The 26,606-nt window shown below is 41.6% G+C and overlaps 1 protein-coding gene and 1 long non-coding RNA gene across 6 annotated transcripts in view; both read left to right on the top strand.

Annotated features, from left to right (window-relative positions):
* The window catches only part of LOC141728210 (uncharacterized), a 584,197-nt gene that overhangs the window by 221,777 nt on the left and 335,814 nt on the right, over positions 1-26,606 (top strand). The window lies entirely within an intron of this gene.
* The window catches only part of RNASEH2B (ribonuclease H2 subunit B), a 62,565-nt gene continuing 59,706 nt past the window's right edge, over positions 23,748-26,606 (top strand). For all 5 annotated transcript variants that reach the window (XM_005482400.4, XM_005482402.4, XM_005482399.4 and 2 more), the window contains exon 1: positions 23,748-23,943. In XM_005482400.4, coding sequence (XP_005482457.2) covers positions 23,763-23,943 — 181 coding nt within the window. In that variant the 5' untranslated portion in view covers positions 23,748-23,762. The remainder of the gene's footprint in view (positions 23,944-26,606) is intronic.

The following is a 26,606-nucleotide window of genomic DNA, read 5'->3' as shown; positions in this document are numbered from 1 at the left end:
AGAAAAGTGATGCCATTGGCAGTGAATACACAAACACTCAGGTTGCTTCAACCCACAGAAATGGGTTCAAGGATTATTATAGCTCAGGATGTACACATCGAGTTCCTGAATCCTGCCTCACCCATCCCTCTGACCTTAGTGCTGTCCTCATCTCAAACCCACCAACAGCTGGTCAGGTGGCCAGCCAAGTACATGAGAGCTGTGTCACACTTGCTGCCAAGCCCTCGTGCCAGAAAGGGGGGTCTGGACTCGCCACAGGCAGCTCAGGGCATAAAACCTGACCTCACAGTCTTGCTTTAAAAACATCGTTTGCAGGCTTGGTCTGTACTTTTTGGAAAGGTTCAGCTGAAAATGTTACACAGGATAATGCTGACACCTGAGGGCAAGATGTGTTATGTGGGGCCTGCAGGAAATCCTGAGCCAAGGTGGCATGGATGCAGTTTGCCTGGGAGAAGGCTTGTCCCACGCAGCATAGACTAAAGCCAGTTGGCGTCTGCTAGGACACTCTTAATCCAGTTAGACCTTTTTCCAGGGTGCAGATTAACAGAAACCTGAGATTTTATTTGTTCCAAATTTCAGATGATGCCCTGACTACCCTTCAGCTTAGGATGCTTTTGAAATGAGCCCAATTTCTCTTGGAATAGTGATTGATGTCACTGCCAGGAACATCTCACAGATCCTACAGCTGGGGCTGGGCTGGTACCTACATTTAGGGTATGGAGGTCAGCAGCCCATGCTGGTGAAGCTTCAGAAAAGACAGTCCCTAAACCCCCAGCCCTCACCATTGCTTAATCAGAGAAGAAGGAAGACTGTACCTTTTACTAAAGGCTGGAAGAATTCAGGATGAAGTGGCAAGGCAAAAACAGGGTCAGTCTGGAAGAAAAATTTTATATGTGCAGTTAGCTTTTCAGTATAGGAAGAAGTGATGACAGCCTGTTTGCTTACATCCAAATCCCTCTATCATCCAGTCTTGGAGAGGACCAGGGTCTCTACATGGGACACACTATATTTTAAATCCAATTATATTATGGCTCAGTCCCTTTCCTACAGCTCAAGCTAAAGCACTAATACAATTAGACAGCAACTGGGTTTAACAGCCATAGCCATAAACTTGATGGTTTGCATAATTTAGTTGGGAGTTTCCTTAGAGATTTGCTGAAAATACTGAACTTTGGGGTTTGTTTTTGTTTTTATTCCAAATGTAGAAATGGAGACTATTACAAAGGCTATAAATACAAATCTGATTTCTCTAGAAAGAGAGGCCTATGCAGTGTGTGTTCTTATTTTGCAAACATGGTCATGATCTGCTATTAAATTCAGCGTGGCTTTGGATCTTAGGGGAGAGCCTGCAGGATTGGGCTTAGATCCATGGAATTGCATGCCAGCCCTTCCACAAATACAGCATTATCAGTTTTCACATTGTATTTTTTAATCAGGGGTGTGGCAATCAAATGCACAATTTCTATAGACAAATGGAAGAATGTGAATAGAAAAGAAAAAAGAAAAGGGGAAAAAATCCCCCCAAACCACAACTGTCAAACTGATGTCAGAAGTCAGGGTTGGGCTTACAAGGAAAGGTGAAAATGATATGGCTGTCCTGTTAACATTATCACCAGCCAGAGGAGCAGCATGACATGAAAGGACTTGAGTATCTCCTTTGCAGGCCCCCTCCTAGATCAGAGCTGTATCTGGCCCTGAAAGTACCTCACAATATAGTCCTTCCAACAGGAAAAAATCCACCTCAATTAACAACAACTTCGTGGTGTTTGCTGTAGGTGATTTGCTTTTTAATGTCATTATAAATTAACATCCCATTACTATAATACGAAAATTAACCCAGATTTAATTTCTTTTTTTTTGCTGCTCTGTTAATTTAATGTAATATGGTTTGGACAGGTAAGCATTTAAAATCATAATTCAATTAAATTACTACTGCTAAGATATTTCCCTGACCAAAGAGCACGAGTTCCTTAGAATAGAAATTTAGACAAAACACAATGTCTCATTTTTATTCTATGGCTCTATTAAGGCAATGTGCCTGACAGGAATCAGGTTATATTAGATGTGTTAACAGGATTGTAAACCATATGCATGTTTTGGTCCTGTTAATATAAGGCAAGATGCTGTCATTTTCTTGAAGTTGAGGAAGTGTTTAATTTTCTTTTGTAGATCTTCATTCATGCATGTTTGAAGTTGTAATGGGCTATTGGACATGTTACAATGAATCCTCTGTATCTTCACTCACCTGAATTGCCCATGGTCATACTGAAAGTTAATTGGAAGATGTGAAAAGTCCAGGGGTATGATTTTCTATTTTCCATTACAGGCCAACAAAAAGGAGGGGAGGGAAAAAAAAAAAGAAAAAGAATGAAGCTTTTGGTTGTGAAAGAATTAATTTGAACTATTTCTAATTTTATTTACCTATAGATTCATACCATGTGGTGGATTATATAGAGTTTATATTATGGATGGTTATAGTTACTCAATGTAAGAACATTTGTAAAAAAGACATGCACTGGATACAATACATACTCTATCTCTTCCCAAGTAGAAAAAACTTGCAGAAATCTTCTCCCTCATCCCTCCCAAAGATCTGGGACTGTCTCCAGTTATCTGTCTGCTTTTGCTCTGAATTTTCCACCCAGAGTTGGTGAAATATATGCAAAGTTAATTCTGCAGGTCATGCTCATGGCAGAGCCAGAACCAGTTAAACAGGGCTCCCAAACCAGACCTAGCAATGTGCTCAGCAGGTGAGTGGGGAACCAGACAGAAGGGCCAGATGGATGTCAGATCTCTGTGACTTCATCGTTGGCCTCTGCAGAACAGGCACTGGTGAATGAGCTTCAGTTTTGGGCCTGAAAAAAGGCGGCAAGGAAGAAATGGTCTGGGTCAGCTGCAGCCCCTAAGGAGAGTGGGGTGCTGAAAAGGATCCAAAGTAATTCCCAGAGGGCTGAAAGATGAGACACAGGGCTGTAGCAGACCAGCACCTGTCTAGGGCAGCAGCTGGAAAGCAGAAGAGCTACAGCAACACATCACAGTCACCATTGCATGGTTTACATTTAAGCAACAATTTGCATTCTTTAATGTTTTCTTACAGTGCCTTGCACTTCTATTTTTCAAGTGATTTTAAATAACTTTTAACTAGCTAAATAGATAACCTCAAATGAAATATTTAATTAGACTTTTCCAAACAAAACCTTTTGTTGTTGTTGTTTTTGTTTGCTTTTTTGTTGTTTGTTTGGGTTTTTTTTCTTCAGCAAAAGTAGTGTTTTCCACCGTAGGTTTTTGCAGAGAGTACTGTTTCTTGTCTGGAAGGTCAGCCCAAGCAAAAAATTTCCAACAAGTTCTATGCTGAAAAAGTGGTGGGGTTTTTTCAGCCTCTGAGACCCTGAAAAGTACAGTCAGGGCTGCTGTGGCTTTTCACAGCATTTCATACTGGCTTATTTGTCTCACTGTTTATGTAGATAGGGGGCTGCTAAGAAGTCTTTTCTGGACCTTCCCATCTCAGATGTCTGGGACACTTCTTACTCCTTCATTTTGAAATCGGAGTGAAAGGATCTTTTCTCCTCTCTTTTCACTTTCTTTTCATCATGCTAAAAGCTGTCTTGAATTATGCAGCTTTTGTAAAACTCCTTGAAATGTGTTTATATAAGAACAAACCGTAAAAATTGAAGTGAAAGGACCAAATCCAGTGCTGCACTTACTCTCCATTGATGAGGTACTCAGGGAAAGCCTGAATGGCAGCATGTGAATAAGAGCAGAAGAGAGATTAAATAATACTTTAGGGAGTTGAGGCACCATGGGCAGGCAGTGCAGATTCTGAACATACTCCCTATAGATCCCATACGTAAAGGTGGACGGTTCATTCACCACACTGACACAAAATAAAGACTGAGTTTCTCACCCAGTTTGCATGGCAAACTCATGGTGTAGCTGGCAGCTGTTGCTGTGACAACCATATTTGGGAAATTCATACAGTGCCAAAGAAAACAGTGCTCCTCTTCTCTTTATAACAGGTTTCCTCGTGGCTGGGGCACTGGTGCTGCCCAGCCTGGCATGTGTGCTGGGCCATGGCTGGGGCAGGCACTGTGCCACAGAAAGGGGCCCTGAGCTCTGTGGCACCCAACATAGGAAGGACATGGACCTGTTGGAGTGGGTGAGAGGAGGGCCACAAAGACAATCAGAGATCTGAAGCACCTCTCTTACAAGCACAGGCTGAGAAAGGTGGGAATGTTCAGCCGGAGAAATCTCCATGAGACCTTGTACCTGCCTTCCAATACCTAAAAGGGGGCCCAGGAGACCTGGAAAAGGACTTTTTACACAGGCATGTTGTGCTAGGACAAGGGAGAATGGCCTTAAATTGAAACAGAGTAGGTTTAGATTAGATATTAGGAAGAAACTCTGTACTGGGAGGTTGGTGTGGCCCTGGCACAGAGAAGCTGTGCATGCTCCATCCCGGGAAGTTTTCAAGGCCAGGCTTGATAGGGCTTCGAGCAACCTGACCTAGTGGAAGGTGTGCTTGTCCATGGCACAGGAGCTGGAACTAGATGATAACTTCCAACCAAACCATTCTATGACTCTATGATTTTTTATCCTCCTGGGAGAGAGTCTTGCAGGCTTACAAATGCCCTCCACAACTATGCCTTGAAGGCCATGAGAGTCCTTTTCTTTAACACCCTCCGGCACCGTCATTGCCAACCAAGTTATAATCATATTTTAATGGTTTTTTGTTTGGTTGTTTTTTTTAACTAAGGTGAAATTACTGGAATTTACTTATTACAAATACTGCTTTCTGACCAGTCACCAAGCCCCCTCTTTTGCCAGTGTATGGATACAGAGTTTATAGGTTGAAAACATGTAAACCCCAGTGACTTAGGGTGAAGCTAAAATTGCCCATCCTCTGATTGATAGCTCAGCCATACCATTTAACAGTACTCCCAAGTGTCCAGGCATTTTGAAGCAAGACACAACTCTGTCTCCTACTCGAATTTACTGCCCAAAAGTAAATCCCATTGGCCAAATCCCCACCTTCCCACTCCACGAGGTGGATGTCCTGTTGGGGAGACCAAAGAGCTAGCTGGCTCTAAGATCCTTCCTTGTAGCAACCATGAAGAGTTCCTGGAGGACACCTGACTGGTCTGAACCACTCCCACCCCAAAACCATACTATGGGACTGCAAGGGAGCTCAGCCTTCTGCTGGGGAAGAGACTGGAGCAGGAAAGGGTTTCATGACTGTCACGATCTGCTCACCCCCCCATGTCACCACAACACCTTACCAGCGCAGGAATGACCCTCCCTGGAACCTCCCCCCTCCTGCCAGGGCTGCCCAGTGCAGTGATAAGAAGCTTCCCTACTCTTTACTGACTTATAAACAGAGGATAATGCTTGGCTTTATGAATGTGACTTTGACTGATTTTTGAGATACTGACACAATGCATATTTGCAAAGGCTGTTCCTTCCTCTGGCCATCTGAGTACAGTGTTTGAGAGAGTATTTATGTTTGGATATGTGAGATCAAAGACTTAGGCAAACAAAGGCTTCAACAGAAAAATAACAAATAGAAGACACTTGTAAGAGCTGAACACAGTTGAAAGCACAATGAATATGAGGATAAATACAGGTTCCTGTCAGCTGTATGCTTGAAGGAAGAGATCAGCCACAGACACAACAGACAGGCACAAAGGCAGAGTGCTACAGTGTTTACAGAATCATGTTTGCCAGGGAGTGCCTGAAGGATCTGAGCAGGGTACTGGGAAAATCTGTGCATAGATGCTCTCAGCCAGCACCCAAAAAGGCAATGAACATTCCTTCTGAGGTCTGGAAGGACCTAGAACAAGCCCCAGAGATTGTGTTTTCCCAACCTGTCAGAGCGCAGAGTTAGCAGCTGTGTTTTGCCAGTGCTGGCCAGCACAGCCTTTCCCCTCTGGTACCAGGGGACTGTTACTTTTCAACCTGTTTCTGGCTGACAGGCAAGAGATTTCAAAGGACCACTTTTCTGCAAGACAAAAGGGCACGTGGAGTTACTGAGGGATGATGTCAGTGCATTTGCAGCTAATATCTGCATGCTGTCTTTTCCCCATGGTAGTTTACCTCTATCCCATCAGAGTCTAGTTGCAAGGCAAAGCTGCAGTACAATTAAATCACTTAATGGAGAAATCTCCCCCAGATCCTTACACAGGTTACACTGGCCCTCAGCTACCTCTCAACACAGACTCTATTGTTTCATTCTTTCTGAAAAAAAATAGCCTAGCAGTTTGATTCTTACCTTTTGTTTCCTGCCAAACCTTCCAATTCATTTGCCCAGAAAGAAAAGGAAAACAAACAAACAAAACTCCCAAACAAACAAATAAACAAAAACCATTAAAAAAACTTCTTTCCTTTAGCTCTAAATAAATATTTTGGAAGTACATGTACCCTAAAATGTTCTCTGAGATCTCTACTAGCATAAGTACTGGTAAGTTCTAGAAGATGGCATAATTTGGTAATAAATTAGAAAGACATGTAGATAAATGCCTGACTTAATGCACTTTGAAGGTCATAAAGATCAGAGATGGACAATACTACCAAAACTCATGGTGCAAACAGCAATAACTGTTAAAGGGACAAGACACACACACACACATGCTGAGAAATCATTGCTGAAATAAATGCCCAAACACAGCAAATTAGGCATCCTGCCATCCTGCCACAGCCATTAGACACACAAAAAAATTAAAATTAGCAGAAAACAGTGGAACTGACATATTGCAGGAATTGTATATTTTTCTCATGCAGGTCACATACCTAGGAGCTATGTGCTTTACAGGAATCTGTCAGTTTAGTGCCTTGATGCTGATGGTTCTTATCTCCACACTGCCCGAATGCCTGGTGGTTCTGGTTTGCAGTTCATAAAAGCAGTTATTCTGAGAGCAACATTTTATTTGTGACCCATTGTGGTTCCAATTTCTATTGTTTTTCCCACTGAAAACCTCTAAAAATACATGATGTCATTTTTTGAGGGTGAAACTGTAATGGCTCATCTTTTGTTATGCATGTTCACTATCTTTTCTTGTTGTTTTTCTCAGGGATCTTCTGTTAAATGAAAAATAACAAAATAACATAATACAATAGAACAGATACTATTACATGCTTATTACTGAAATTTTAAAATGATTTTACAGTTAAGTGTTAGACAGCAGAGAAACCCTGTAGAATATGTGACAGAAGCGAGGCTGGTTTAGTGTATACACTTACACAGCATGGTCTCCTCAGTATTTCATTTGGAACAACAGGGACATGGGATATGTACCTCCACAATAAAGATGGGTGATGAACATATTGTTCTTCAAAACAGGGTTCAAAACTCTTCTTCCAGAAACCTCCTACTTTGCCTCTCCAGGTAGGATCTGGATCATAAAGGTGTTTCTGCAGGTATTTATCTGGGGGCATGTTGTGTAAACTCTTGTTGCAGTCAGCTGAAATCCATTTACTGTCAATGGGGTTCCTAAAAATAGGCTGAGATTCCCTGGCTCCATAATGAGGCATCTATACAGGCTGGCAGGTGTGACAGAGAGTTAGAATAGGACTTATGGCAAACCAAAACCTTGCAGTAGCAGCAGGATGCTCCAAAGATGCCCTTTACTATCTTACTGTTGACTGTGTTTCAACAACTCAGTGAAGCCCAGTGACTTTTGGCTTTGCCTATATTGTGACCATAATAATTGCACTTTTTAAGATATTGTGTCTTTATTGAGTGACTTGGTTCTGATCCTGACATGCAGGATAATTCTGAAGAAGCTATACATGACACTTTCAAAGGATAATTTCATCGCTGTGCATAATTTCAAATAATGATGCACAGCAATGAAAAAAAATCACAATGTTCTTTCAAACTAAGGGCAGCTCTAGCACTGGTGGCAATCCTGCTTTGGGAGGGAGGTTTCACTGCATGACCAAGAAATCTCTAGGCATCTCTTCCAACTGACGTTTCTATGATGTTACAGGCCTGGCTTACTCATTCCTACATAATAGAACACTTTCATAATCTCTTCATGAGAACTGTTCCATTCTTGACTGGAACCTGAAGTCAGTATTTACATTTTTTATGACTTTATTTTGAGTCTGAGTTGGTTCAATAATTCCCCTGGTCATGGGCTGTGCCTCTACATTTGTAAAGAGTCCAGCACACCCTCTGTGCCATGCAAATAAGAGTGTCTCAGGATACTGCAACTATTCTTCAACTGGATCTAATTATATGGAGGCCTTACAAAGAGAAATAGCTCACCAAATTTAAGAAAAGCTAATTATGAACTTAAAGCTGATCATTTATGTAAGTGGTTTTCAGAACACAGGTAATCAAGAAAATAGCAAATATTGATTTTAACCGGACCAAGACTCTTGTTCCATGAGCAACAAATTCTTCCTGATTGTGACAATTCATTATATTTGTATGATCTCTTGACAAGTTTGAGCTGTTAGGAGGTGTGAAGGTGTGCTGCTACAAATGGAAGGAGATAAGGCTGAACTTGAGCACAAGGTCGAGGTGTCCCCACTTCTTTACTGTTAGCTCCTTGGCTCCAAATAGTTCTCCCCAAAGCAAACATAAGAGAGAAAGGAGTTGTAAGCAGGGTAAATGGGGGCACTGATGCTTCTAACCTTCTTCTATTTTGTAGTAGAAACAACAGCACTGTGAGACAAGCCTAGAGCAGCTTGGGCTTAGAGATTGCACAGATTTACCCAGAAACTGCAAGGGAAAGGGGAAGGAAGGGTGGATACTATCAGTGCAGTAGGTGTGTTAGTTAGAAAACACCTCAGGGCTGTCCAGCTTTGGGGGGCTCTATTACATGCTGTTATGGTGAGTGCTTGCACAGTCAGAACAGCTGCATCAGCACTAATGCAACAAAAAGGCCCAGAATAGAACCTTTATATGTCATTTATCCTTTTCACCTAAGAAATTAATTTCAGAACAGAACGAAATAACTGGATGTAACTGAACAGACATCCAGCTTTATACTTGTATTTGTAACATTTGATAACTTTTTTTTTTGGAGAACATGGTGTTGGATTCTCAGTTGACTCATTCATTGTGTAAGTATCCACTAGATTTCCAACCACTGAGATTTATTTCTTTTCATTAAAAGTCCACATTATTATTTATATCGTCAAGAACATAAGTAATGTTGGAAAAAAATAAGTATTAAAGTCTAAGAAAAAATATTCAAATCAATAATAACAGAAGAATAGAAAAATATATAGTACATAATAAAAACGAAAACAATTGTTATAAATATAATGGCCTTAAATGTTTGCTTTTATGTGACAGATGTTTTTAACAAAATGTCTATGTTGGCAGTTTGAGCACACTTATGATTTTAATTTGTGTAATATTCCCTTTTAGTATTGATGTCTATTTACAACATCTGTGAAGGGTCTGTAACCTGAATGTGACAGGGAAAAACTAACAGACTGCTATTGGAATCTTTCCACTGGGCCCATGTAACAGACTATTAACAAAAATCTTAAATAGCTATTCTAATCATCAACAACAATCTTACACAAATTATATCAGACCCAAAGGACCCGATTAACTTTAAAATGCCTTACAGACCTGAAACATAAATTTTGCTCCTCCTACCTTCCTCTGTAGAGTCAAAATCAGATCATATCACAGGCACTGGTTTTAGCTAGGCACACACAAAATCAGTATGCAGGGCAGGCTGCAGACGCGCAGGCAGGGTTCCACTTTCATGACAGGGAAAGCACATTTCTGAGTATTAAAATTAAATGTAATCCACCTTTTTTTTTTTTCCCCCTGTTGCTGTTCTATAAATCTCCAACTGGAATTCCCATTCTGTAACAACTCTTTCAAACAGCTGGAACTTGGACAACATCCTGGCATGGGGAGGCATTAATATGTCACTGCAGTGATGCCACTGATAGAGGCAGATACAGGATTTCTGCTGGAGGAAAGCCAAGTTTTACCAGGATGGTTTCACATAATAGAAAAGTGTAAATGAGAGAACATGAGTTGGGGTTTTTTGCTATTAATTTCTTAATATTTGCACCAAAATTTGAAATGCTAACTGTTATTATTATGTCCCAGAGGTCTTTTCCACTGAGTTCTTGCTTGTTCACGCCTTCCAAGTCAGGAGCCAAGATTCCCCCACCTTTTGCCACTTAGGCCCTCTCTTTCCCTCCCCTCCCACACATACCCTTTGTTTGACCCCATCTATACTACAATAACTATTTAATTAACAACAGTTGTTAAATTTGTTTATGGCCTGACCTTGTAAGTTTGGCTGGCCAGTTAAGATGGAGCCAAACTGTTTTATATCTCGGTTACAAAAAAAAGCCTAGGTAGAGACCTCAGCTAAAGAGCTTTTTTTAATAAAAACTGAAAACCAAAATGCAATGAAAAAAAAGGTCATTCCATTTGTATCCCCTGTTGGCCTCATCCACTGTGGCTGTTCAAGCTGCATTATAACCAAGTCCTTGACAACAGAGCCTGACAGCCATCAACTGCTAAAGTTTTCTATTTCTCATGCAGCAGAGGAGAAGTAGGACAGTCCTTTGAAAGCTTTTTTATTTAAGGCAAAGCTTTTCATTTAAGGTAAAAAGATTCCTTCATCTCTAACCCTGTTTTGCTTGGCATTTGGAAGTTGGGTCTAGTTTCTCTCAAGACAGCCCTAGGTTCTCTGATAAATCTGGGTCTCTGCTGGGCACAGCTGCTTCTGTCTGAGCTGCTGATATTGTCCCATGGGTAGGAAATTTCTGGTGTTCCCTGCAGTTACTCCTTCTTTCTCTCTCATTAGACATATTTCACTTCTTTGCTTCTATCTTTTTTCCTCCTTTGCCAAAATCCTCCTTATTTCTTGTGGGTTTATTTACAATTGCTCTTTCCTTTTTCTGCTTTTTGTCCATCAGAATTTCCACATTAAATCACTTTAGAGTTGAGCACTGAAGTCTCAGTTTAACAGCAAGAAAAAGGTGTTAGCTTTGGTTTACCTCTCTACTCCTAAGTGTATTAAATGTGGAAATCCTGCAAGGTAGACCTAAGATGGCCTCCCCAAGGACTGATAGTGTCCTAGATGTGTTCTGTGTAATTCACAAATTCTATATTGCACAAATAAACCCAGCTGGTTTTTCCGTATTTCTTAGGTTTTCTTCTCTTTTAGAAATATTCAGTTTTAGCACTTTGGTATTTTTAATACCTCAGTGGAAATACCTCTCCCCGAGTCCAGGATGGTTCCCCAAACATTCTGCTGCTTAAGCAAAACTGACTTGTAAAATTTTATTTCAACTCTGTGAAGAAAAATGTGACTGCAGATGGGTCTAGAGCCAGACCATAGAAAGCTTAGAGAGTATTTGCATGGTGGAAAAGAAAAGAAGCAAAGCCTGGCTGCAAGTGAAGGAACTCCCCCTTTTGCCCTCTGAAGGCAGGTTGGTTGTTGGTGAAAAGGAGAACTGCTCTTCCTTGTGCCAATGTCACTGCTCACAGAAGAGGACAAAGCACTCCGGTGGGAGCTGTCTATGAAACAAAGCCAGCCCAGGTGTTCAGAGATTTATTTCATGAATGCATACCACGGCCAAACTGGCATTTAATTAAAAAAAAAAAAAAAAAAAAAAAAGAAAAAAAAAAAAAAAAAGCATGGGTGGACAAAAAGACAGGCATTCCATACTGTGAATGTCAAGGTCTTACAGGAAAGTCTTCAGGACATTCACTGAAGAAAAATAGGTATTCTTACTCCTAAACAGCTCAATTCTTCTGTTGTGCAACTGAACTGGAAACAGATTTCCTGTAAGAACTCATTGACTTCCTAGTCACACTTGTGGTTGAGCTAGCACAGTGGAACTGCCATCAGAGTATCTCCTCACTCTGATTTCAGCCCAAGAGGATGAGAAGGTGCAAATCTTCATTTTGTAATCTTCAAATATGCAAAAATCAGTCAGATTTTTTGACTACAGTCTCTGCTGGCTTTTTTCTTTTATTCAGACTTATTCCAGATTCTGTTATTATCTCTTTAAACCAGCAGTTCTCCAGCTCTTTTTGTGTAATGAGCTGTACATGTTCCAAAACAGTTGAAAATAATTAAAATCATAAAGCAGTAGATCTCTAATCCACCTGAGTGTCAAGAAAAAATTAAAAACATATTTTGGAGAGAGATTAAGGAATCACATCAGCCACCAGTCTGGGTACTTTCAGAAGACACAGGTATATTAGAGAAGCTGAGTTCAACAGGAGAAGTACAGCATTTCTACAGAAGTTTGTGTTCAATAAGTTTTTGTCTTCTGTTCAGCTCTCTACCAATGTACGTAGCAGAATCAGTTGCCTTACTTGAAATGAAATTTTGGACTGAACTCTTCTATATTTTTGAATTAAATTGTTCCAGATAGACACAACATTTGGACTTGTATTCAACAATTCAAAAGAAGTTTTAATGAAACTAAGTGAAAATTTATTCTATTTTTGCAGTATTTTTCTACAGTATCTAGAGCAATATTAAAACACATAAACCACTATATCAAATCCATGTGCCTCCTAATTGCTATTACTTTTAGCATAGTTTCCCATTATTCCCAGAATGGGGCAATCTGTCTGTCTTCCTCTCCTCTCCTCCATGGCCAGTTTCAACCAAATTAGAAAGAACAAGATTCAAATTGGAGTCTTACCGTAGGTTTTTACCTTGACCAAACATTTCAGAAAACTGAAGAATAAACTCTCCTAAAGCAAAGTTTTTCTCAAAGGTCAGCGGAGACAGGTGAGTACCTTTGGATCTCTCTGAAGGCAGACTATGTCTGCAAAAATTACATGCCCAGTCTCAGGAAGGCAGCAATGATCTATCGTTGCTTTGTAGGGCAGAAACACTGAAATAAGGCTGTCTCTTTGGCTTTCTTGAATTTAAGCTCAAGTTAGGTCCCTCAGTTAGGCAGGCTTGAACCCCTCTTAGGCATCTATGACACAATGAAGTTTTTCTGGAGGACAGAGGTGCTCAGACGACGTCCTCGCTGAGACAGAGACACGGTGAGCTCAGCTATGGCAGGGCCTGGGGGCCAGCAGCACACCCCAGCTCTGAGTAAGCTGCAGCATGTGATGAGTCTCAGCCAGCTCCAGAAGTGCAGAGGACCTGGGCAGGGGAGCTGGGGTTATGATGAGGGAGGCTGAAGAACAAAGACAGAATTCCATAAGGAACAATTTGTTCCTTTTAGAATTTGTTTGCATTCATTAGTTCTGCTGCGCACAAAACAACTCATTCAAGTGTGTCAGTTGCTTTTGTTTACTTTGTAAATGCCAAATGCATTCCAAATCCAACTGTTGGAGTAATGGGTAAGCCTGTCCTTACCGTATACCAATTGCTTTTCCAGGACATCAAATGAAAATCCTCTGTTGTAGGAATATATCTTTTGTGGGTGGATTTGCTGATATTGCAGTCCAAATGCCTAACTCTTACAGGAACAACCATTGCACTGACTCTTGCTTACATTTTTAATCTTTCTTTGGCCCCTGGCCATATTCTAAATAAATGAAACATGCCTGTATTGTTCCATCCAGCAGACAGATGATAAAAGGTCTGTTTCAGACTACGGGCAAGTCAGTCTTCAGCCAGTCTCTTCTAAAGATATGGAACAAGTACAGCAGTCTTTAAGTTTAATAGAACCCTTTCACATTTTAAATCAATTTACAATCTGTCTTTGTAATCAGTTTGGTTGCTTCCCAAATCCAGTACAGGGGATGTTTTATTGCCAATTCTTGATTTCTGGTAGGATGTTCTTGATAAGGGTTATGTAAAAGACAACAATTCTTGATCTGTAGAGAATCTTTGAAACAGCATCGCACACAGGTCCTTTGTTTCAATAAAGCTATGGATGGTACATAAACCTCAACAAGTTGTTATTGTAATTATCTGCCTTGAAGGTCACAAAATACTATTAATGATGTTCCAAGTGACAAGAACCCTTTTCCTCCTTCAATTTCCCTTGATACCATACTTGGCTGAAATCAAATTTTATACATATTAACAATATAATCTTTTTGCAGTGCTCACAAAATAAGACTAAATTGCATTAGTGAAGACGCAACACTTCATAAGCCAATACATAATTCAACTGAGAATACTGATTTTCAGTCTGAATTAAAAGTAACCTGAGAGTATAGCTAGTTTCAATATGATTAACACATGCAGCAAGCTAAGAATTCACCAATATCTAATTTCCAGTAAGGTTTCTTTTGCCCATGAATTCAGGAGACTTTTAAAAGAGAAATGAAAAACTGTTGTGAAGTGAAAAGTTTTATATGGTAAAGGAGCTGAAACCATTAACTCAAAAACAACCGAAAATTCCAAATTCTTAAGTATATCTTCACATTCCACAGAAAATACCCTTTTTTTTTTTTTCCTGAAAATTTCTACTGTCAGAAAAAAAAACACGGTCAAGGATCCCCACATGACTGGCTCTCCATTTGGAGCCATGGCACTCACTTTGCCAGGGCTGGTAGTTCTGGGTAAATGGACATGGTGAATGCCCCAGTATCTGCACACATCTGCGGTTGTTACACAGAGATGCAGATCTACAGTAATATTTCTTCATGTGCAGTAAGTCTTACACTTCCAGAAATGTCAAGCTCAACAACTGGCCATGCCAACGAAATCTTCACCCACAAGTCCTAGAAATAGGTGAGCCTTGCAAGATTTATTAGACTACTGACCTGATGTGCCTTCTTGAAGTTATCCTATTTGGCAAAAATTCTCACTGGACATGTTATGAGCCATAGTGAAGCATGGCTGTGTCTAAACTAGCAAATACATCAACCCAGAGTGCCTTCCATGGGCCCAAGGGAAGAATGCTGACACTGTACTCTTCCCCCAACACAGGGTGGCTCTGTGTGGTGGGTTGACCCTGAGTGCCAGATGTCCACCAAAGCCACTTTGTCACTTTTCTCATCATCTGGACACCGGAAAGAAAATATAAGGAAAAGGCTTTTGGATACAGATATGGGCTGGGAAAAATCACTCAACAATTGCTGCCATGGGCAAAACAGATTCAGCTTGGGGAAATTAATTTATTGCAAATCAAAGCAGAGCAGGGTAATGAGAAATAAACCCAAACCTTAAAACACACTCCCCTCACCCTCACCTTCCTTCTTGCAGGCAGGGCTCAGCTTCACTCACAATTTCTCTACCGCTGCCCTGCCAGTGGCACAGGGGGATGGAAAATGGGGGCTGCGGTCAGTTCATCACACATTGTCATCACACATCCTCAGCAGGATGACTCACTCTTCCCCTGCTCCAGCAGTGTCCCTCCCACAGGAAACAGTCCTTCACAAACTTCTCCTACATGAATCCTTCCCACAGGCTGCAGTTCTTCACAAATTGCTCCTGTGTGGGTACTTTCCATGGGGTGCAGTCCTTCAGGAACAGGCTGCTCCAGTGGGAGTCCCCACGGAGGCACAGGTCCTGCCAAGAACCTGCTCTGGCACAAGCTTCCCATGGGGTGACAGCTTCCTTTGGGGCATCCACTTGCTCTGGGTGGGGTCTTTCACATGCTGCAGGTGGATCTCTGCTCCACTGTGCACATCCACACAATGCAAGGGCAGAGCTGCCTCCCCATGGTCTGTACCAGGGGCTGTAGGGGAATCTCAGCACCTCCTTCTCCACTGACCTTCGTGTCTGCAGAACTGCTGCTCTCATGTAGTCTCACGCCTCTTTCTGTCTGCAACAGTGCAGGTTTTTTACCCCTTCCTAACTCTGCTGTCCCAGAGGCACTACCACTGTCACTGCTGGGCTCAGCCCTGGCCAGAGGAGAGTCTGTCCTGCAGGCAGCTGGCATTGGATCTCTCAGACATGGGGGAAGCTTCTGGCAGATCCTCACAAAAGAGACCCCTGTAGCCCCTCCTACTACCAAAACCTTGCCATGCAAACACAACTCACACTGCTCACACTACTTATTGGGCAAAGTCTTGCTGTCCCCGGCATTGTGCTGGCGCAGTATCTGGGAAGTTCACTACATGGCACAGGATTAAGCCTGGAGTTGCTACCAATTAGACAGGTTTCAGGACAGTGTTTGAGGCCACGTTATAACCCTCTTTATTTTACTTCTCCTGATACAGTTACAGTCACAGTTACAGTAAAGAAGTCACAACCAGGAATTATGCAAGAAGCAGAAGACATGTGTTCTGTGGGAATTGGCCACTCCAACAGGGAAAGAACCAATAAGTTGTCTTAAATAAATTTCTTCATCTGTGAGAACAGTGTTTGTATTCTGTGTCAAATGAGGCTTCTTGGACTTAAAACTCAGGTGTCTCAAACTGCTATAGACCTGTTCCTTCTAAACCCACCCATACCTGTGCCTTACAGCTCACCCTGCTTTCACTTGCAGGCAAAGCTTGGTTCTCACACAACCACTACACAGCCCACACTTCTGGCCCCATGGAGGGATTTCTGTGCATGACCACAGATGGGCATAGGCAAATAACCCCTTCTAATATATCTGGGGTTTAGAATAACAACAAAATAATGCTCCAAATTCACTAGTGAAGCTCATTTTCTAATGATTTTGAGTTCTGTAGGTGATTGAATTTTCCTTTGAACTATGGCAAAAGCTCAAGTTCTTATTAGACATCACATAATCCATGCACATGTTAGCCATTTTACAAATGCTATTATTCAAAGCTGGGAAGCCTTCAGGAATATTCACACCTACATGTGTTGTGGTTTAACCCCAGCTGGCAGCTGAGCACCACTGCAGCTGCTCACTCACTCCCACCCTTCCTGGTGAGGGGGAGAATCAGAAAATCTTCAAAATCTTCAGCCCTCATGGGCTGAGGTAGGAACAGTTTAACAATTCAAACAAAATAAAATATATTAATAATAAGAAAAATAGTAATTATAATAATAACAATATTCATAATGAAAAGGACAGGGAGATAAATAAACCCCCCAAAAACAAGCAATGCTCAATAAATTTGCTCACCACACACTGACTGATGCCCAGCCGGTCCCCAAGCAGTGATCTGCTTCTTCTGGCCAACTTCTCAGAGTTTAAATACTGGCCATGATGTTCTGTAGTATGGATACTCCTTTGGCCAGTTTGGGTCAGCTGTCCTGAACATGTTTCCTCCCAGGTTCTTGTGCACCTGCTGGCTGGCAGAGCAAGGGAAACTGCAAAGCCCTTGATTCAGAGTAAGCACTACTTAGCAACAATGAAAACGTCAGTGTGTTGTCAACATTGAGATATATTCTCATACCAACTTCAAAACACATCACTGTACCAGCTACTCAGAAGAAAATTAACTCTATCCCAGCTGAAAGCATGACAACAAGAAAGAATAATTAAGAGAATGAAATCTTGGCTATGATGCTGATACTCCACTAACTTATGGCATTTGAACATCAAAAGACTCACGACTAAGGCATTTAGAATTTGTGTTTCTTTATCTCACAATCCTCCTCTTCCCTAGGAAGGTCACTAATGTCATCTGAGATACCCTAAGGTATCTAATGCATGTACATTATGACAAAATACCTATGGGAGACAGTGCCCTACTAGACCAGAAGTAGATGGCCAGGTGTTCCCACTCTGCAACCAAACTGTGCCTAAAGTCAACAAATGCCATGAATTTTAGGGAGCTGATGGGCTGTCCAGAGATGGGTATCTGTTTCAGGGGGAGCTGAATGTCACCTGAAATTAGCCTGGGTGTGCACTCTCATAAAATATGAACTTGCATCAAACGTGTGTGAAGTCAGTGACCACTTACTGAGGGAGGACTCAGACATTAATACAAATAAACAATAAGCTCCCCTAAGCCTTACTTGCTTAGGAGACTGGGCTATAAACACCACTCAGATTTTCCATAATCATTTTACCATTACTGTTGGTTCCTTGTCCTACTCTATTGATGGTGGAGGACAGAGACCTTTTATGGCAGCCCCAATAACAGAAATTCAGTGGGTCTGCTGCAAGACTAAGTCTGGGTTTGAAGTGCACAAATGACCATCATTGGTGACAGCTGTGCTTCCCAGATTGCCACATAGCATTTGCTAGGAAAGAAATTAAGTCTGCATGGAATTATTTCTTTGAAGATGGCATTAGAAACAGTTCTGTTCTTTGAGATTCCACCTGGTGAGTTTTCTGCAAGAGCATAAGTGTGTTGGTTTAGACTTGTATGTCTGAAATCAGAATTAACTATTTCAAGTTTCTTAATTAATCATAAGGGACCACTGTAATGGCATCTTAGTTGTTGCTGGATAAAAGAATTATAAATGTGTTCCTTTAATAATAGAATTGCTGTTAGTATACAACAGGAAGGGAAAAAATAGCAGAAATACATCCATTAATCACACCGTGGTTGTTCAGAGGGAATTCCTCAGAAAACAGAAATAGGAACACCACAGAACAACAGAAATTATAGATGTTTAAAGATGTTTGAGGAGAAGAATAAGTGGCATTTTTTTAATTACATGGATAGTATCCTAGGATTAATACTACTTTAGGATACTCTAGGGTAAGTAGTATTCTCACAAATGTCTGAAAAATTTAGACTTAAATGGCTGTGTCAATATAAATTGATACATGTACAGTGTATGTATCCATGTACATAAACTGTGGTAGAAAGGTGTTAATAACATTTTGTTTTATCCTACAGATATTTTCAGCCATTGATACTCTGGGAGGAAAATTGCAGCATCAAGACTGTCAAAGTACTTTTGGCTAATAATAATAACAACAACTATAGTAAGAGCAAAAATAGTAATAATAATGTCATAACACAGTACTTACAAGGTTCACTGTAACATTCAATCTCAAGTGTTAATTTCTTTCTTACTAACCTGGACATTTTGTTTCATAGCTTTTATTCATGCTTTGCTTTTCAAGTGAACGTTTACTTTCTGAAAATGTCCTAATAGGGCTGAGAAATTTGTTGAAATACACAGTAAAGGAAGGCAGGGTTAATATGGCTTTTAATATGGCAGGGTTAACAATGCTTTTGATGCAACAACTTTTAATCTGAAAATATTAGTAAAGATTCATACTTTTGGCTTCTTTAAAAAAAAAACATATTTCAGGGGTTTTGTAGGCTTTTCTTATTTGGTTGGTTTTGGGGGGGTTTTTGGGTGTGGTTTTTTTTGTTTTGTTTTGTTTTGCTGTTGGTTGGTTGGTTTGGTGCGGGGGGGTGGTTTGGGATTTTTTGTGTGTGTGTTTTGGTTTTTTTTACCAGTGTCTGAGTCATAATGAGGATATTTTGCAGTAACTTACTGCTGTGGATAAATGTATCAAGCACATTAAACAAGTGTTGCTACTGTTCATTTCAAGCCAACTCACAATCTGTATACTCATTCAACTTTTTTCTCTAAACAGTATACATCATTCTGAGCAGCTTCTATAAACAGACTGAGGTCTGCTTGCTATAGCAACACACCTCCAATAAGTGAATTTTCTGTCTGATTAAACAGAGGAACAATAACACTTTTTAGATCTAGCATACTTGTGTCAATAAATATCTGCTTGTACTAACCCCACAGTAAAGTCCTCATCCATTCTTAGGGTGCAATGGATGCATCAAAAACAGGGGGAAAGGGAGAATGATCACAACTGTATGTAAACAGGAGCCTCTCCCAGTACAGAAAAAAGGAAGGAAAAAAACCCCAAACCCACCAAAATGTAGTGGAGAAAATTCTTACATTTAATCTGAGGTATCTTCAATTTCAATATCTACCTATAGATATGTGGGCTAACTCTGACATAAACTTTGGAAGTAGTCCAGATGGATGCTACTCTGTTTCTCTCCATTTAGAAAAAGACACTATATAATCAGATTGAAATATGCATTTACAGCATAAAATTAGGCAATATGAATCTCACGGTTTCTGTGGGTGTGTCTATATTTTCCATTCTAATTCTACTTTCTTCCTTTTCACTCTTCTGCTGCTATTTGACCTGACATACTGGCAGACTCTTGGACTCAGTAGTATATTTCTATAAAGGTCAAAAACTGTAATTGTTACCTATAGGTGCCCTAGGTGATCCAACTTTGTTTAGTGCAAAGGACAAAGTGATTTCTGCTCACAGCTGGTTAGAATAGTTTTCACCATTGCCTGAGTGCTTTTAAAATGAATACTGTTATTTTCCCCAAAATTGACTATTTTCAATAAGAGAAGCACTTGCTTAGACAAATGCTGTCATGAACAACAATTTAAAATAATTATTTTTCAGCTTGACAGATTGACTTGAAATTTCATTTAGAAATTCAAATGGTGTTTTAAAGGTTTGCAATGCCAGTATGTGTTCTTTCAGATCAATGCCATCTCTGTGTCTGGCCTCCATATTTCAATTTGTTTCAATGCCACATATGCTTTGTTTTGAATAAAACCAAACAAAGCAATAATTTGGCCTGTGATTAACTTAGAACAGTATTTTAAACTAGATAACTTAAAATGGATCATAATTATCACGCTACATCAGCTAGTTACATGTATCAGTAGGCCTTTTACTGGCATTGAATGCAACCCTTGCATCCCTACATGCAGGTGACCCTTAAGTGAGCAAAGCAAAGGATTTAAAGCCGTGCATGCAAATGCTTGAACCACTGAAGTGTAAAGTGGATAAACTTGGCCCATATTTGTTGAAACAGTGTAAAATGAAACATAATTATGTGGAAATAATCTTCTTTTTTAAACAACCACCTCTACTTAAAAATGAATGACACTTCTTTCTATACAGTCTTTTGTTTCTTGCTCTGAGCAAAATTTAAAATGGCCTTCACTTAAAACTAGTGTAGGGTAGAAGGAAGGAATAAATTCTGCAGCTGAAGGTGAACAAGAGGTAGCATTTCTTTGGCACCAAAAGTAAGTAATTTTTGTTTGGCAAAAAGGGATGCTTGCTTTTGCACAGATATTTGCATTATAAGAAGCAGGCCTATCAGAAATGAATGAACAGACAGCGCGTAGGTGAAGACTGAATGCAAATCAAATGGCTCTGAAATGTGAAAAACAATTGTCCTCAGATTGGGTTAGGGTTAGTCCCATATTGGATGCATTTAACTTTCTGGACTTAATGAGTCATATGGACCCAAATGAGAATGCCCATGTGCATGAAATTAAGATTTGAGCATATAAAAAGATATCACTGCAGCAGTTCAGATCAGCCTAGTGTTTTAAACATCAGCATTTTCTTTCAGGGAGACACCATTACAGTTTAAAAGTGTTGGCAAGCCTGAAGGTATTTAATTCTTAAGCAAATAAGATTTTAGTATCATCAGCTCTTGACAGAAATCCCTAATTAGTTTATCTTTTGCTTATAATGATATAGTATATCCTCTGTTTATAAAGGGGAACAGTATATATCAAGTGTGGATGAGTAACAGCAGAAAGTTTTAAATATTTAATACGTATAAATTACTGCATAATTTCTATTCCAAAACTGATGTCATTCTAGAGCCTTGTCCAGGCCTATTTGAGAATTTCCATTTGGGGCTTTTCAAAGTATCTGAGAAAAACATTTCTATCTGAAAGTTCCTGGAAAAGGACATTATAGATCCCAGGGCCAATATACGTTTAGAGATTGTGGGAGATGCTCATAAATCAAAAGAAATGAACAGCTGAAATGTCAATTCAGCTCAGTTGATGGTAGGAGTACTCAGCACCTCTGAAAATTAGCTTGCTTACCAGGTGCCTAAATAAGGATGGATTGGTGCTTTGAAAAATGTGAGCTTAATAAGTCAGTTTTGTAAACATACAGCAACACTTGCTACAACTTTTCCATCACACACTACAGCCACGGAGGAAATAGGAGCTCTGGAACGACTGCAGCTTATGCTTCTAGACTTGATCCTGACACATGCTGCATCTGGAGGCTGCCAGACTTGGATTCCTGGCTTTTCCAGAGCTTTGTTAGGCTCAGTGGTGCACAACATGCTAAGAGCCGCCATTTTCAGGACTAGGAGCCAGATCTTGTGGTGAACCCTTTTTTCCACATGGAAGGCTTTCCTTCTAGGAAGGTTTCAAATACAGCTATCAGCTCAGCTCTGCTCTGCTCTTCCAGCAGTTTTGTGCAGATTACAGTGGAACTGGTGAGCTTCCTTCTCTCTTTGCTAACACAAGAAGTGAGGAGAATTTTACAAGACTCATCAGTGAGTGTTGCAATCCAGGCATACGCCACGGCAAATTGCAATCACTCTGAGAGCAAGTGATTTCTCTGGGGACTTCAAAACACATGGTGCACTGCGGTCTTTGGCACTTAAATCTTGCCTTACTTCAATCAGTGGAAAATAAAGTCAGAAAAATTAAAAAAAAACAAATTTAGATTAATGTAATCTTAGTGATGAAGGTATATGCTCAAACTTCAGGAAATTATTTTTTTCAGCCTTACATCAGCTCAGCTGTTTTGCATATGCTGGCCTTAGTTAGTTCTGCTCTGTTAGTATGTTTTTAATATTTGTTTCATATCTCTGAGATTTACAATTGATATGTATACTTTAATACTTTTGATAACATAATATTTATTCCTAAATCTCTAGGAAGGTGGCCATCCATCCAGTCTTGTGTGGGTAAAGCCAAGTTTATGTACATATAAGTACATGTGCATGAAAATATGCATTTTGTGTTGTGGCTTTGGCTTCTCAGCAAGATCTGGAGGTAAAGAACCTATTTACCAGGATCAGGTTGTACACATGACCCACAGAGCTGGGCAGGATGACAGCTATGAGAGAACTGTGGCTCTGCCCTAGACCAGCCTTGTAGGACTGAGGTTCCATTGAATGGCCAAGGCTGGCCTCTGGCGAGGGTCTAGTCCAGCTTCTCCTCAGGGCCACAGCTACAGCAGCTGCTCAGAGCAACACCCAGCCTGGTTTTTGATACCTCCACTGACAGAGACACCACAGTCACTCAGGACAACCTGCTCCACTGCAGATTACACTTTATTATGTTTAAATGGAATTTCCTTCAGTCTGCACCGTTTGTGTCAAGCCCTGGCACACTAAGAAAGAACTAGCTACTACAGTAGTGACATGTCATGAGATAGAACACGATGTGGCTGGAGAAGGGGGACATGCAGAGGTGGGGCAGCACTTTTCCTGGACAAACACCCTTGTTTTAGTTCCTGGAAATGAGCATAACACCGTACAGTTATGCACGGGAATGACAAAGCCAGGAGGTGGGCATGGACTGTAGAGGGGGATCAAGACGACCTAGGCGTCCCAAAACCCTCTGACCAATTTCCAGATAATTGGAAATATAATAAAGATCGGACTGCACTTGGTAACTAATTTACACGGAAAGTGAGAAGCCTGTCTTCAGGGTGGAGAAAACCTATCCATAAAAAGGTATCCTTCCTAAGCCTGGGCAGCGACCCCTAGGACCAGGAGCTGGATCAATGCCAGAACCAGGACTGGTGATCTCTTTTCCTCTCTCTCTTTCTCTCTGCCCATCTTTAACTCATCTCTTCCTTTCTCCTTTCCCTTCTCTACCCTTATATCCAAAACCCACTGCCGTGTGCTTACACTTACACAGTAGGTCAGGGATTAAGAAAACAATTTCCACGCCAAGTGCGCGATTCACTAATACAACTTTCTGAATGTTTGCGGACCCTGTGACTTCTGTCGCTCCTTTGGACCATGAGCGTTTAGGAACCTCGGGCGCTGCCTTCCCCTTGCGGGTGGAACATCCCGCCCGCCCGAGTCCCGAAAGGCGGGGGACAGGAGAAGCTCAGCAGCCGGAGCTCCCTCACGGCCGCACCGCCCGCTCCCCGCGTGTGCCGGGAAGGGGAAGAGGCGGAGCGGCGGCGCATCCCGAGTCATGGCCGCGCCCCGCCGCCGCCCGGCCCCTTCCCTTCCCAGCCCGCCCCGCCCGCCATGTTGTGGCGGCGGCGGCGGGAACGGGAGCGGCGGGATCGTGGGATCGCGGGGCGCTCGGAGCATGCGGGGCGCACGGAGCGGGCAGGGCGCGGCCCCCGCGCAGTGGGTGCTCATTGCCCCAGGTAACCCGGCGGGGCCGCTCCGCGCAGGGGCGGCTCTGCCGCAGCGCCCGGCTCTCCTGCCCCGCCGGCCGGCTCGGGCGGGAGGCGGGCGCTCGTCCCCGGGGCCCGGTGCAGGCGCCGGGGCTGCTGCGGGCGGCCGGGCCCCGCCCGGGTGTGCAGGGCCGCTTTGGGACAGGCTCCTACACGAGGCCCCGCACGGTACCTGGCCTCCTCTCTCCAGGGACCCCGTTTCCCTCGCTGCATCAGTGCGTTTAGTTTATGTCTGTCATTAGGGTTTGGCCGAGGGCTCTTGCCACCTATGTCCCTGATGGGGTCTGGCTGTCCCCTCGCCGGAGCTGGCGGCCCGCCTTGCCTCCATCCCCTCAGTCCCTTCCTGCAGATTTCAAAGGAAACGATTTAGTGCCCTGAGCCACAGCTGTCAAACAGACTTCAGTGCTAAGCCAGAGTGAGATCTCCTCACTCGCTGATTGTGAAGCAGCAGAGCTCCTCACGGCAGCTCTGCAGGTGCAATACCCGCTGTGTTGCAGAGGCTCACTCTATCCCGTGCCGCTCTGCATCACTGGGAGGATGCCTTTGCTCCTTACACGTATTTCTGCCCAGTATCAAGTTTAAACTAACAGATCAAAAAATGTTTTGCTGTTAAAGAGGATGAGTCGAACTGGATGTGTTCAAATGCCAAGACATTAAGAGAAAGGAGACGTAACTGTCTTTTTCTAGTTTAGTGTTTAAGGAAGTGTGACTTCCATGTTTATCTGTGGGCCAACCTTGTACTGTGGCTATTTCCTCACTCACCCATAACTGGAGAGTGTTAATAACCAATCCTGATAAAAAGGTTGAGTTCTATGGAAATCATCCCTTTCTGAGCTTTGCCTGTGATGATGTGAGAAATGCTGTGGATGGCACCACTGAAGGAAAGGTATAGCAAGAGCTTTGTTCAGCTCTTGAAAAGAAGGTTGAAAATAAGGCAGGAGCTCAATCTTGTGACATGTGCCCATAGGAAACCAGGCTTTCCTGGTTACATGAGAAGCAGAACCAATTACTGTGATTTCACTGATTCCTCTCTTCCTCTAGTTTTAACTTTTTGGTTCCACCCTTTGGTATCTGACATGTTTGATGACTAAGAAAGGAATTTATAAAGTGAGGAATTCCTTTTTTTAATATTGACTCTATGCAGACTAGGATTTAAAGCTGAATCTCATATCAGATGACTGGCTATGCCAACAGATGTCCATACTGTGCAAATATTTACAAATACGCTTAGCTTATGCATGAGTAGTCAGTTCTGTGCAGTAAGTTAAATTCTTCAGTAAGTGTTTGCAGGATTGGAGCCAGAGCTTGTAACTTTCATGAAGCCAGACAGTTTGTATTACCAATTATGCCAGCACAGCTCTGACAAAATTTATATAGTACTCCAGACCTGTAAGAAAGTTTATTAAGCCTTAGTTGAACTTCAAAGCACATAGTGATTTTAAAAAAAAGTCTGTAGCTGATAAATTCAGGACTCCACAGCTGATGAGAGCCAGCCAAACAAAGCATTTCATTATTTTAGTTTTGTTTTAGCATTATTTTCAGAAAAGCTTTTTTAAGTTAACATGTTACCACTTTTCACAATTTTGCATTTTGTAACTGCTCTGTTGAATGAATCTCAGAATTTTTTCATTGGCTGTTTAGCAGAATGTATAGTAGGAAGACCTGATTACTTTCAGGAATGAAGATGGTTGCAGTTGGATTTAGAACAAAAATGTCCTTTGACGGTAAAATTCTATTCATATGACAATCTCTATCTTCATAATACCTGTATGGCATTATATTACATACCTAAAACCAACTGGTGTAGATAAGTACAGGATCTGTTTCTGGGCGTGAGTTCAGTGCCATTTGTTGCTGAGTCTACTAAAAAATGCTTGTCTGCTTTAATATGGAAGGTTATGAAATTACTACTGATTTCCTTGTTTAAGTACACATTTATATTCTGTTATATTGCATGGATAATGAATTGCTGCTCTGGTATTCAGAGCATGTGTGATGACTGACGAGACAAATTTCAGTTTTATTTTTGATTTTGTGGTTTTTATGTTGGTTTCAGTTTCTGGAAACAGCTCAGAAACAAGGAATCTCTTCTGTCAGGTAGAACTGCGCATGTTCTTGGTTGGAGGCATGTTTCTGGCTAGAGGAATGCAGTCAGAGTGAGTTTTCTACCAATGCTGTGAGCTGTTTTTAGAGGGACAGACTATCACTTTCTGTAGCAAGTGATTAATTCTGTCAAATTTCCAGTGCTGTAAAAGTTTGGTAATTAGTGGTCCTCTCATGCCTGCACATCACAGGGCAGAGCTACAAACCATATGCTCAGCAGTTACTTTGCATGGTTTGTAGGGGTGGGTGAAGGTGAGGAGGGGAAGTAGGGTTGACTGAGCAGTCTTTGCCCTCGCCAGCCCTTCTGCCACACCTGGACACTTGGGCTGTTTGGCATGGGAGATTTGCAGGAAGGGAAAAGGAGAGCCTCAGACAGTCATGTCTGAGCTGACTGCTAAGCAACTTCTGGGTGAGATTGCAAATTTTACCTTTAGAGATGGCAGCCTGCCCTTGGCCTGGTGAGAGGTGTTGTGATGGTGTTTCTTTGATGCTTGCTCTTTTTTCCATGAAGACAGGACAATTTGACATGC

The sequence above is a fragment of the Zonotrichia albicollis genome, chromosome 2 (genome assembly GCF_047830755.1).
Source record: "Zonotrichia albicollis isolate bZonAlb1 chromosome 2, bZonAlb1.hap1, whole genome shotgun sequence".
Classification (NCBI taxonomy): Eukaryota; Metazoa; Chordata; class Aves; order Passeriformes; family Passerellidae; genus Zonotrichia; species Zonotrichia albicollis.
The sequence above is the reverse complement of the archived record's forward strand: the minus strand, read 5'-3'. Positions and strand labels throughout refer to the sequence as shown.